At 42.8% G+C, this 13039-nt stretch overlaps 1 protein-coding gene across 2 annotated transcripts in view; it reads right to left on the minus strand.

Moving 5' to 3' along the window:
• Positions 1 to 13039, minus strand: part of PSTPIP2 (proline-serine-threonine phosphatase interacting protein 2) — a 93308-nt gene that overhangs the window by 7563 nt on the left and 72706 nt on the right. For both annotated transcript variants that reach the window (XM_019013830.4, XM_055368148.2), the window contains exons 7-12: positions 8338 to 8436; positions 7700 to 7745; positions 6655 to 6734; positions 2510 to 2608; positions 1015 to 1111; positions 811 to 892 (exon numbers count right to left, since the gene is read on the minus strand). In XM_019013830.4, coding sequence (XP_018869375.1) covers positions 811 to 892; positions 1015 to 1111; positions 2510 to 2608; positions 6655 to 6734; positions 7700 to 7745; positions 8338 to 8436 — 503 coding nt within the window. The remainder of the gene's footprint in view (positions 1 to 810; positions 893 to 1014; positions 1112 to 2509; positions 2609 to 6654; positions 6735 to 7699; positions 7746 to 8337; positions 8437 to 13039) is intronic.

Raw genomic sequence — 13039 nt, forward strand, 5'->3', positions numbered from 1 at the left:
AACAGCTCCTACCTCATTGTGGGGATTAAATCAGGTAATTCACACTAACTGTTTCGAACAGTGCCTGACACGCTTAAATATTGATAAAGATCATGCAATCCTTCCCAGGCACTCCCCATCTTTACTAAAACTGGAGTGAAAATTCAAAAGCTTAGACTGCAAGCTGACTATGTCAAACAGAAGTTTCTCTTCCCGCAGGATCCTTTACATGAACGGCAGCGAACTTTTTGAGTAAAGGGCCAAGTAGTAAATGATTTAGACTTTGCTGGCCACCTACCATCTCTCTTGCAACTCTACTCAACTCTAGTGGCAAAGCAGCCATAGACAAAACCTCAGTGAGTGAGGGTGCTTGTGTGCCCATAAAACTTGATAGAGGAACACTGAAATTTGAAATTCAAATAATTTTCACATGTCACAAAACAGTATCTTCTTGACTTTTTTCCAGCCATTTAAAAATGTAAAGACTATTCTTAACTCACAGGCCCTATAAAAATGGATTTAACTCTCAGGGGCCATAGTTTGCTGACTGGCTGTAAGAAAAGTATAGGATTTCTACAGGCTGTAAGAAAAGTACAGGATTCATCTATGAATAACAATGATCAAGTTCAAGCATGATATACTCCTCCCTGATCTATGACTATTAAAATCCACTTAATATTTGTCCTAAAAATACTATTTCCAAAAAGCAAGCAGCCTTATTAAGCAGATGCAGTAGTAGATATGTTCCAATTCTAACATGTCTTAGAACATTCATGATAACAATGTTTGCTAAAAGTATTTTTCTTCATATGAAAGGCAGCTGGTTATTACCTTGCCAAGTTAGGCCCTGTAGGCTTTCCTGCTGGGACTGCATTCTTCTGGGAGGAGTAGAAATTCTCATACATGATGGGTGCTAGGAGAGTCACCAAGAAACAGGACATGAAGAGGCAGGCGTCTTTCATCCTTAATGACATCTAACAAGAAAGGCTAATAGAATTGTGTAAATAACACTCCCCACCCCACTGCCCCATTCACCTGGTGGAATCTGTCCAGTTTTGCGTTGATTCACAAAGTATTCAATGTCCCTCTGAATGCTGCACATTTCTAAACTCTTTCGGACTTGTTCGTACATCTAATAAAAAAAGAAGGTCAATTAATAGGTAGAGGTACGTTGAGATCATTGTGACACAGCTCCTTAAAAACATGGGTTTGAGGCGGGGCACAGTGGCTCATGTCTGTAATCCCAGCATTTTGGGAGGTTGAGGTGGGCGGATCACAATGTCAGGAGTTCGAGACCAGCCTGGCCAACATAGTGAAACCCCATCTCTGTTTAAAATACAAAAAATTAGCCAGGCATGGTGGCAGGCGCCTGTAATCCCAGCTACTTGGGAGGCTGAGGCAGGAGAATCACTTGAACCCAGGAGGTGGAGGTTGCAGTGAGCCAAGATCACACCACTGCACTCCAACCCCAGGCGACAGCGCGAGACTCCGTCTCAAAAAAAAAAAACAAAAAAACATGGGTTGATAGACAGCTGACTCTTCCAAATTTTCTTGTTTTCAAAAAAAAAGAACACATTCCAAAGTCCCAGATTCATATTGGAGCTTTTCTCTGATGCACATCTGCTATTAATTTTTAATTTTTTATTTTATTATTTTTTTTTAGACAGAGTCTCGCTCTGTCACCCAGGCTACAGTGCAGTGCAGTGGTGCAATCTCGGCTCACTGCAACCTCCACCTCCCTGGCTGAAGCAATTCCCCTGCCTCAGCCTCCCAAGTAGCTGGGATTACAGGCGCATGCCACCACGTCTGGCTAATTTTTTTTGCATTTTTAGTAAAGACGGGGTTTCACCATGTTGGCCAGACTGGTCTCGAACTCCTGACCACAGGCAATCCACCTGCCTTGGCCTCCCAAAGTGCTGGGATTACAGGTGTAAGCCACCGTGCCCAGCCTACATTTACTATTAATTTTTTAAAGATGACAGAAAATGTATCTTTGTGGCAGGACAAAAGCCTTGGCTGAATTTTTTTTTCTTTTTTTGAGATGGAGTCTCACTGTGTCGCCCAGGCTGGAGTGCAGTGGCACGATCTTGGCTCACTGCAGCCTCCGCCTCCTGGGTTCAAGCAATTCTCCCACCTCAGCCCCCTGAGTAGCTGGGATTACAGGGGTGCACCACCATGCCTAGCTAATTTTTGCATTTTTAGTAGAGACGGAGTTTCACCATGTTGGCCAGGCTGGTCTCAAACTCCTGACCTCGGGTGATCCACCCGCCTCAGCCTCCCAAAGTTCTGGGATTACAGGAGTGAACCACCGCTCCCAGCCGTGAATCTCTTAATGAGAAAATCATGGTGGCAAATGAGCCAGGAGTCAGGTTACATGTTATCTGCATCCTTCTATCAACTCACTGTATGGCCTTAGGCAAGTCACCTTACTTCACCAAGGGCAAAGTGAACCAACCAATATGTATAGTTCCTTCTATTCTAATGTATCCAACATGCACAGGACAACCCTCAGTGGATGCCTCTGACTTACTTCATCACTGGTGACACATTGTTGTGACAGCTGATTCACATGTAACCACAATGCATTCCGGAAGAAGTTTATTCGTTCACATTCTTGAGCCTCAAATGCCTACAGAAAAATAGCGACGTGTACATAGATATGCAAGGAAAAGGACCATTCATTTTGGCTGGCTGTGACTTAAGAAACAGTGTCAACCTTCAGTTATCTGTAAACTTATTGTCCAATTTAGAATACTTCTCCCCCACCACTGAGGAAGCTCATAAACTCATATCACAAAGAATGCAAACAAATCCTAATATTATAGTAACACAAACAGGCTTGGAAATAGTTCTGAGGGTAAAAAGTAATGATGATCCCAGATACCAATGTTCTAACTGAGTTCCTACCGACATTTCCAACTATCTAACATCATCTCCACCTGAGCAGCCTGCCAGAGCCTCAGATTCAAAATGCTGCCCCTCCCACCCTGGAATGAATGAGTTTGACTGGCAAGATGGTCATAATTGTTGATGCTGATTGATGAGTAAATGGGAGGCCGTGTACTTGTCTTCTGTCTTTGTGTATGTTTAATTGTTTTTCCTTAAAAAAAGGGTTAAAATAAAAGTCATTGCCTGAGATACAGTATTTTGGATATAAACAAATATCGCCTTTAAAAAATCAAGCTGTTCTATGAAGCAGATGGTATTCTATTCAACAGTGGATGTGATACATCAGTGTATTTTTAAAATATTGAATACCATAGCTATTTTTAACATGAATGAATTTTACATACCATAGCTTTTATATACCACAGCCCCTTTTCCACTCTATGAGGAGAAAAGGATGGGGACAGGTATAGCTATAAGTGGTTCTCATACTTGAATTCACATCAGAATCACTTGGAAGGTTTATTAGCATAGAGATTGCTGGGCTCTACCCCCACAGTTTCTGATTCAATTTCATATCTCATACTACAGGTTTTATTCAAAACCAAAAAATTTTGAATGCCTTTTAAAATTTGCTACATTTTAAAACTTGTTATAAAATAAAACAAAACTTCCAACATATACAAGAGTAGAGAGGTACAGATAGTATGATGAATCCCTATGTACTCATCACCAGCTTAAACATTTATCAACTCACAACCGATTCTGTTTTATCTATATCTCTACCAATTACCCTACTCTCTGGAGTATTTTGAAGCAAATGCATTATTTCACCTCTAAATATGTTTATATCTATATAACATTGTATAATAATTTAATAATATTACATTATTGTTGTTATGGGATATTTCACATAGAATCAGAAAGCAGTATAAAAAATACCTATATACCAACTACCTAGCTTTGTCAAAAACTTCAGCCATATTTTTTCAGATTCTGTAAAAGCCCCTGTGTGATTTACCCAGTTTCTATCACCTTCCTCCTTCCCCAGATAGCCATTATCCTGAATTGTATCATTCCTATGCAGGGTTTGTTTTGTTTTGTTTTGTTTTTATGGGGAAGGGGTTGTTTTGTTGTTTGGTTTTGGGGGGTTTTATTTTGTTTTGTTTTGAGACAGGGTCTCACTTTGTCACCCAGGCTGGAGAGCAGTGGTGCGCTCATGGCTCACTGCAGCCTCAAACTCGTGGGCTCAAGCAATTCTCCCGCCTCAGGTTCCCAAGTAGCCTCTACCATCATGCCCGGCTAATTTTTATATTTCTTTGTAGAGACAAAATTTCGCTGTGTTGCCCAGGCTGGTCTTGAACTCCTGGGCTCAAGCAATCCACCCGTGTCAGCCTCTGAAAGTGCTGGGATTATAGGCGTGAGCCACCGCACCCGGCCTTTATGCAGGTTTTTACACTATATATGTATCTGTATATGTACATGACATTGCTTTACATGTTTTTAAACCTTATTAAAAAATGGCCTCATTCTAGGCTTTCCCCTAAGAGTGTGGAGTTACAGAAGTAAAGCAGAAAACAGTGTTTTAGGAGAAGCATAATAACCTACAGTATCAGATGGCAAAGAGAGATCAAATAAGATTAGAAACTGCAAAGGCCCACTGGCCCTCATGCCAAGGGATTCTGGTGCCCTCCAAGACAGCAGCTGCAGGGAAGCAAATCCCAGATACTGCAGGCTGGGGCAGTCAGGACAACATGGACTTGGAGACAACCCCTTCAAAAAGCGTGGCTGTGAAGAAGGGCAGGGGTAGTAGGGGTCGTAGATAGAAAGTAAGAACTGCTGGTTTTGTTTTTTGCTTTTTGGGTTTTTTTGAGATGGAGTCTAACTCTGTTGCCCAGGCTAGAGTGTAGTGGCATGATCTCAGCTCACTGAAACCTCCACCTCCCGGGCTCAAGTGATTTTCCCACCTCAGCCTCCCAGGTAGCTGGGATTACAGGTGCTTGCCACCACACCCAGCTAATTTTTGTATTTTTAGTAGAGACTGGGTTTCACTATGTTGTCCAGGCTGGTCTTGAACTCCTGACCTCAGGTGATCTGCCTGCCTTGGCCTCCCAAAGTGCTGGGATTACAGGCATTAGCAGCCACCATGCCTGGCTGAACTGGTGGGTTTTAAAGCTAGGAGAGAGTTGAGTCTGTGTGCAAGATAACAGAAGTTGACAAGTTCTCCATGCCCAAGAAGGTGGGGAAAGGCAAGCTGGATGAAAAAAGATCTTGAACAAGGAAGGAACAGCCCCTTTTCTGTGCTAACAGGAAAAAAGGAGTGGGGCAGGCGTGCCTGTCAATGATTCTTATACTCGAATTCCCATCAGAATCACTTGGAAGGCTTATTAGCACAGAGATTGCTGGGCTCTACCCCCAGAGTTTCTGATTCGGTAGGTCTGAGGTTGGTCTGAGAACCTGCATTTCTAACAAGTTCCCAGGTGATGCTGATGCTACCAGTCCTAGGACCTCACTTTGAGAACCACTGGAAGAAAATGTGTAGGCAGGGTGACAGAAACTTAAGGAAGCTTCCAAGTTATGTTTTTTATTTTCTCTTGGAAATTGTGAGGTCATTTGCTGCAAAAGAAAGGGAGCAGTGGTGAAATTGAAGGTATGAGGAGAGTGAAAAAAAAAAAAAAGAAAACCCTCCAGCCAGGCATGGTGGCTCATGCCTGTAACCCTGGCAACTCAGGAGGCAAAGGTGGAAGGATTGCTTGAGACCCAGGAGCTCAAGACCAGCCTGGGCAACAGAGCAAGACCCTGTCTCTTTAAAAATAAAATAAATAATAAATAATTAACAAGGCGTGGTGGTGCACGCCTGTAGTCCCATCTACTTCACTTGAGCTCATGGGGTTTCAGGCTGCAGTGAGCTCTGATCATGCCACTGCACTCCAGCCTGGGCGACAGAGTGAGACCCAGACTCAAAACAAAAAGCAAACAAACAAATCTCCAAAGCCTGCTCACTTGCTGTCGGCATTCCCTTTAGAGCCTACTGAGGCCAGGCTCTCCAGAGATAATTACTTAATCGACCATTAACTGATTCAGCTATTCTATGCTTGTGCTAACCCAACATTAGACTAAAATTTGAATTGTTGGACAGCATGGTCAGGATGGGGATGAGGCAGACAAGGTTTGGGGAAAACTATTCCAGTTCCTTCCATTCTTCACTTAAATTTCTGATTTCTTTTTTTGTTTGTTTGTTTTCTTGGAGACGGAGTCTTGTTTTGCCCAGGCTGGAGTGCAATGGCACTATCTTGGCTCACTGCAACTTCCGCCTCCCAGGTTCAAGCTATACTCCTGCCTCAGCCTCTAGAGTAGCTGGGATTACAGGTGTGTGCCACCACACCCGGCTAATTTTTGTATTTTTGGTAGAGACAGGGTTTCACCATGTTGGCCAGACGGTCTTGAACTCCTGACCTCAGGTGATCCACCCGCCTCGGCCTCCCAAAGTGCTGGGATTACAGGCATGGGCCACCGTGCCTGGCCAAATTTCTGATTTCTAATTTGCCCTCAAGCTCTGTAACCCTATGAGAATCGGGGCAGATCATTTCTACAAAAGTAGACTCTCCAGGTTCTGGGCAGAAGACCCACCTCCCGCCCCCCCGTCCTCCCCCCACCCCCGGCCCCACTCCCCCCCTTCCCTCCCTCCGCTCCCCCTCCTCCCCTCCCCCCAGTCCTGAGCAGCTTCCTGTTACACACACCCCCACCCCCGACCCACCCCAGTCCTGAGCAGCTTCCAGTTACGGGTACCTCGCAGGCCTTGATGTGCTCACTCTGCCACTCTTCTCGGACCTTATCCAGGGTGCTGATGTGCAGCATGTATGCTTTGTCTGCAACAGAAGGGAGAGACCTGGGTCAGAAACTGGACAGGAAGGTGGCTCGCAGATACACCCACAGGCTCGTCTCAGATGGCAAAAGAAACTCATCCAAGTTGTGCTGAGCTCACAAGGCCCCCAGGACTCTGAGCACTGGGAGTTATTGCATCTCTCACCCTCATCATATTTGGTGAAGTAGGCAAAGGAGGGTATCACTTTCTTTTTAAACATTGGACCAAACATTGAGAAAGAAATGTTCTAAGGAAGAAGTGAAAGCTGATAAGAAACCTCAGCCAGGGTTTTGTTTGTGTAATTCCACCTCAGTATTTCCCATGGCTTTTCATTTTCAAAATTGTCTGATGAAGGATGCAGAGAAGAGAACTACCTTGAGCCCTAAAGGGGCACCAAATTACTTTAGTTTCAAATGTAGAGACTAAGATGTACATACCCACCACAGTCATGAGGGATATTTCCTGCAGGATATTCTGGGAATTAGAAGCTTTTGCAAATGCCTGGTTTGGGTCTTAGATTTCAGTGATAACAAGGCCTTGCAGCTTGGCTGTTTCACAGCAGATAAGAGCTACCGGGGCTGAAATGGTCTTTTAGATAGATGCCCCAATACATCAGAGGAAGCACCTGATTGCAAAGCCGCTACCACATGACTCCACCATCTCACTCCCATGTAAGGCAGCAAGATCTAAGCAGACAGAAGCCAGAAACAGTGGCCTCATAGCCTCCTCCCACCTTCCGGCGTTCTAATACACCCTCTCTTCCTCTCTCCTCTTCTTTCCTTTCCTCCCTCCCTTCCTTACTCTCTCCCTTCCTTCCTCCCTTTTTCCCTTCTGATATCTCACTAATCCTGCTGAATATCCATATATTCTCTCTTTAAGGTATATAAAACTCCCTTTCTCAGGGACACATTTAGGATAATGTAAACCCCACCAGCAACCCTCCCCCATCCGTAGGAACTGCCCCCTCACCCGAGTCCTCTACTGCGGTCTTTGAAGTTGCCAGTTTCACAAAAAGCTGTGAAAACAAACAAACAAAAAAAGAGCAAGCATTGGGAATGCTGGACAAGGCTTCCATAGGCAAAACAGATTGAAAAGCAGTAACTATGAAGAGACCAGGTCTAGTGCAAGTCCTGTGTACATTTCCCTCGTGAGCAAATCATTCAACGTGCCCTGCAATCTTATCAGTCTTGGAAAATATCCATAAAGCATCTTGCCCAGTGTCTTCCTAAAGACACACCCAGCCCTCTGGTTGCAGAAATCTTGTATCTAGATTTTACAAAGTTAAATTTGTAATCCACCCAAGCAAAAGGCAGCCTGACTACAAAGAATACATGAGCTGAGTCTTTAAGAAAAATGACAACAACTGGGAAACCCCTCCAACCTCTTATCACCCCATCTCCCTCCCTCATAGCCATGCTTCTATCGCTCTTCCCCTAACCCCCAAATATGTGGCAGTGGTTTTTCAGGTTCAGAAGACCCCCAATACATGAAGGAAGATATTGCCAGGGGTTTAGGGTACAGGTTCATTTCTTATGAAGATTCATAATTGGCTTTAGCCTGACATAGGTCAGTCTCAGATTTTTCGGGTTGTTAGCCCTCCCGGGTACCTTTTCTTGTTGCTTCGGGTTCACCAGGTTGGCACTCCGGCTGACGGCCTGTTCTGCCTCATCTTTGTCCCGGCATTTCTGCTCATAGTTCTTCTTTGCCTTTGTCATTATGAACAAAGAGAACCAAAACGAACAGAGTGTAACCATGAAATGCAGCCCCCTTGGCCCAGGAAGTCCAGCATGGACAGGGCCGTCTGATTAGTGCTCTGATTGTCACTAAGCCATGGGCTCCCAGAGGGCAGATGCTTTTTCTTATCAGTCTTTGAAAGCTCACTCTCTCTCTCTAGCCCTTTTTCAAATTATGTAATAGTGGCAACCTGATCAAGGAAGTAATAGCTCCTATTTGGCAACATAAAGTACATGAGCTTTAAAAATGGACTGAAACGAAAGATGGAATTTGAAATAGACGAAATTAAGGCCAGGCACCATGGCTCACGCCTATAATCCCAACACTCTGAGAGGCTTAAGTGGGTGGCTTGCTTGAGCCCAGAAGTTCAAGACAAGCCTGGGCAAAGTGAATGAAACCCCATCTCTACAAAAAACACAAAACTTAGCTAGGCATGGTGGCACACACCTGTGGTCCCAGCTACTTGGGAGGCTGAGCTGGGAGGGTCACTTGTGCCCAGGAGTTCAAGGCTGCAGTGAGCTGTGATCATGCCACTGCACTCCAGCCTGGGCGAAAGGGTGAGACTCTGTCTCAAAATAACAATAATAACAACAACAACAATTAAAATAGTTACGTAACTCTAAAACGTGTGGTCTAAAATTTATGAAACATTCATAATCCTAAGAATGCCTGTACAAACGCTTGGTTATTTGGCACCAACTCACTCTAATTCTAACGAGGCCTCAATATTCACCACAGCATGTGAACAGCCGACAGGTTACCAATGCCATCATTTATTTTGCTTAAAGATAGTCATGTTCCTTATTTATTTATTTATTTATTGAGACAGAGTCTAGCTTTGTCACACAAGCAGGAGTGCAGTAGTGCAATCTCGGCTCACTGCAGCCTCTGACTCCTGGGTTCAAGCGATTTTCCTGCCTCAGTCTCCCTAGTAGCTGGGACTACAGGCAAGCAAACATCATGCCCCGCTAATTTTTGTGTTTTCAGTAGAGACAGGGTTTCACTATGTTGGCCAGGCTGGTCTCGAACTCCTGACCTCAGGTGATCCACCCGCCTCGGCCTCCGAAAGTGCTGGGATTACAGGCATGAGCCACTGCACCCAGCCAGTGTTCTTTTTTTTATTTAAAGAATTCTGTTTTATGTAGTTTAAACGTAGGCCATGGTCTATCATGTGTTACCATTGCCACCAGTATTATGGAAACAGATCACAAACTATAATCATTAGTGAATCATTAAAATAATTTTCTGTTTCAACTGTGAAAGCAAAGACTTTTTTAAACACCGAAGCTGCTTTATCTTAATTCCAGGAAGGGGGAAGAAAACCAACAAAGCTGTGAATCAAACAGTTAGCTAATAAATAAAAATGATGAGAAAGAATGGTTGACTAAGATAAATAAAGAAAATACGGCATATATACACAATGGAACACTACTCCACTATAAAAATAATGAAATCCTGTCATCAGTGGCAACATGGATAAGCCTGAAGGACATTATGTTAAGTGAAATAAACCCTTTGATCTACTGATTTCCTTTCCTTTGGATAAATACCTGGTAGTGGGACTGTTAGATCATATAGTAATTCTATTTGTAGTTTTTTGAGAAATCTCCATACTGTTCTCCATAGTGGCTGTACTAGTTTACATTCCCACCAACAGTGTGTAAGAGTTTCTTTTTCTTTAAATCCTTGTCAGCATTTGTTATTTTTTGTCTTTTTGATAACAGCCATCCTAACTGGGGTGAGATGGTATCTCATTGTGGTTTTAAGTTGTAGTTCTCTGATGATTAGTGATGTTGAGCATTAAAAAATATATTTGTTTGCCATTTGTATGTCTTCTTTTGAGAAATGTCTACTCAGATCCGTTGCCCATTTTTTTAACCAATTGTTTGTTTTTTTCTTTGCTGTTGAGTTGTTTGAGTTCCTTGTGTATTTTGGATATTAGTCTCTTGTCAGATGAATAATTTGCATATTTTCTCCCATTGTAACCACTGTAAGTGTTCAATTCAGTGGTATTAGATACATTTATAAAGTTACATAACCATCACCACCATCCATCTCCGAAACTCTTTTTATCTTATAAAACTGAAATTCTATGCCCGTTAAACAATAACATCTCAACTTCTTCTTTCCCCAGCCCTTAGCAACCACCATTCTATGTTCTGTCTCCCTTTCATTATTTTTCTTTAATTTAAAAAAATTTTTGTGGGTACATAGTAGGTTTATATACTTATGGGGTATATGAGATGTTTTGATGCAGGCATGCAATGCGAAATAAGCACATCATGGAGAATGGGGCATCCATCCCCTCAAGCATTTATTCTTTGAGTTACAAACAATCCAATTACATTCTTTAAGTTATTTAAAAATATATAATTAAGTGATTATTGACTATAATCACCATATCATGCTATCATCCCCTTCAGTTTTAGAAGATATTTTCACTGGATATGGGGTTATGTGTTAACAGTTCTTTTCTTTCAGCATTTGCGATACGTTGGGCCACCTCCTCATAGTCTCCATGGTTTCTAATAGGAAATCTGCTGTCATTGGTTTTCCCTTTTAGGTTTTCCCTTTTAGTGAAGGTGTCATTTCTCTCTCATTTAGTTTTCAGAAGTTTGATTATATGTCTTGGTATGGATTTCTTTGGGTTTATCTTGGTTACAGTTTAATCAGCCTCTGGGATATATAGATTTATGTCTTTTGCTAAATTTGGAAATTTTTCAGCCATTATTTCTTCAAATAATGACATAAAGCTGGGCTTTTTCAGCCCACCTTCCTTCTCCTCACCTTCTAGTATCACAGAGACATTAGTGTTAGATCTTTTCTTATAGTGCAAAAAGTCCCTGAGGCTCTGTTAATTTTTTTCAGCTTATTTTCTCTCTGTTGTTCATGTCTGGTAATTTATATTATTCTGTCTTCCAGTTAACCAATTCTTTCTTCTGTCTCTTCCATTCTCTTCTTAAGCCCACATATTGGGTTTTCTAAAATTTTGATTATTATATTTTTCAGTTCTAAAATTTCCATTTGGTTCATCTTTATATCTTCTATTTCTTTGCTGAGCTTTTCTATTTCTTTGCCAGTCCTTTCTTTGTGTCTTTCATTTGTTTCAAGTGTGAATCAGGTGTAGTGGCACATGCCGGTAATTCCAGCTACTCAGGAGGCTGAGGTGGGAGAATCACTTGAGCCCAGGAATTCAAGGCCAGCCTGGGCAACATTGTGAGACCCCCCCCCCCCATCTCAAAAAAAGTGTCTTTGTAATTGCTTGCTGAATATTTTGATAGTGGATGCTGTAAAATCTTCGTCACATAATTCCAACATCTCTGTTATCTAGATCTTGGCAGCTATTGATTGTCTTTCTTTTCATGCAGTTTCATATCTTTCTGGTATGAAGAGTGATATTTGATTGATTTGGGGGAATTTTTGGTATTATGTTACAAGACTCTGGATTTTATTTAAGGCTTCTGTTTTAGCTAGCTTCCTCAGGACACCACTCCAGCAGCGGAAGGTGAGGCATCATCTCATTACTGCCATGTGAGTGTGAAAGTCCAGGTTTCCCCTCCTTGGTCTCCACTGACACCACAGAGTGTGTGTGACCCAGTTACTACTGGAAAGTGGTTAAAGTTCTCACTCTCCACTAGACCTCCTTAGACACCATCCCAGGAGGGAGAGGGTGTACATCATTACTTCCTGGTGCAGGTGGAAGTCAGGGTTCCCCACATAGCTCCCAATAACACTGCGTAGAGGAGGCTCTGTTATCTCCTGGTGGGAGTGAAAGTCCTGGTCCCCTATTTGTTCTCTGTTGCCACCTTGGCAGGGGAGTTGGGTGCTCTCTACAGCCTCGTGTGGTGGAAGTTTAGACTCTCCATTTGGCCTTTGCTGATGTGTGGAGGTGGGTCCCCAGGTTTTTTACGTGGTGTTTGGCTGCAGTAGAATGGTTATTTTCTAAAGTTTCTGTCCTGCTAGGCTGCCCCTTTTCTGGTCTTTTGGTTAGAGAGAACAGGTTTTTCTTGGAGCTTTTTATTTTTTTTTTTTAAATTTTTGGTCTATGACCATTGGCATTTCTGGGATGCCTGCTTCTTTGGCACTCAGTCTGTGATAAATGAGGCAAAAAGAAAGCCCAGGGAACCCTTGTCAGGTTGTTCTTTGAGTCCAAGGTCACTAGCCAGTGTGCCTTCTTCTCTCCACCTTTCAGAGTTTTTTTTTTTTTTTTTTGAGACAGAGTTTCACTCTTGTTGCCCAGGCTGGAGTATGCAATAGTGCAATCTTGGCTCACCACAACCTCCACCTCCTGGATTCAAGCGATTCTCCTGCCTCGACTTCCCAAGTAGCTGGGATTACAGGCGCACACCACCACGCCCAGCTAATTTTTTTTTTTTTTTGTATTTTTAGTAGAGTCACGGTTTTGCCATGTTGGCCAGGCTGGTCTCGAACTCCTGACCTCAGGTGATCCACCCGCCTCGGCCTCCCGAAGTGCTGGGATTACAGGTGTGAGCCACTATACCCAGCCAGAAAGTTATATTTTGATAAGCCTTTCTCTTTAATTATAAAAAATCTTGCCCCAGATTGTTTAAAATA

The sequence above is a fragment of the Gorilla gorilla genome, chromosome 17, assembly GCF_029281585.2.
Source record: "Gorilla gorilla gorilla isolate KB3781 chromosome 17, NHGRI_mGorGor1-v2.1_pri, whole genome shotgun sequence".
Taxonomy (NCBI): domain Eukaryota; kingdom Metazoa; phylum Chordata; class Mammalia; order Primates; family Hominidae; genus Gorilla; species Gorilla gorilla.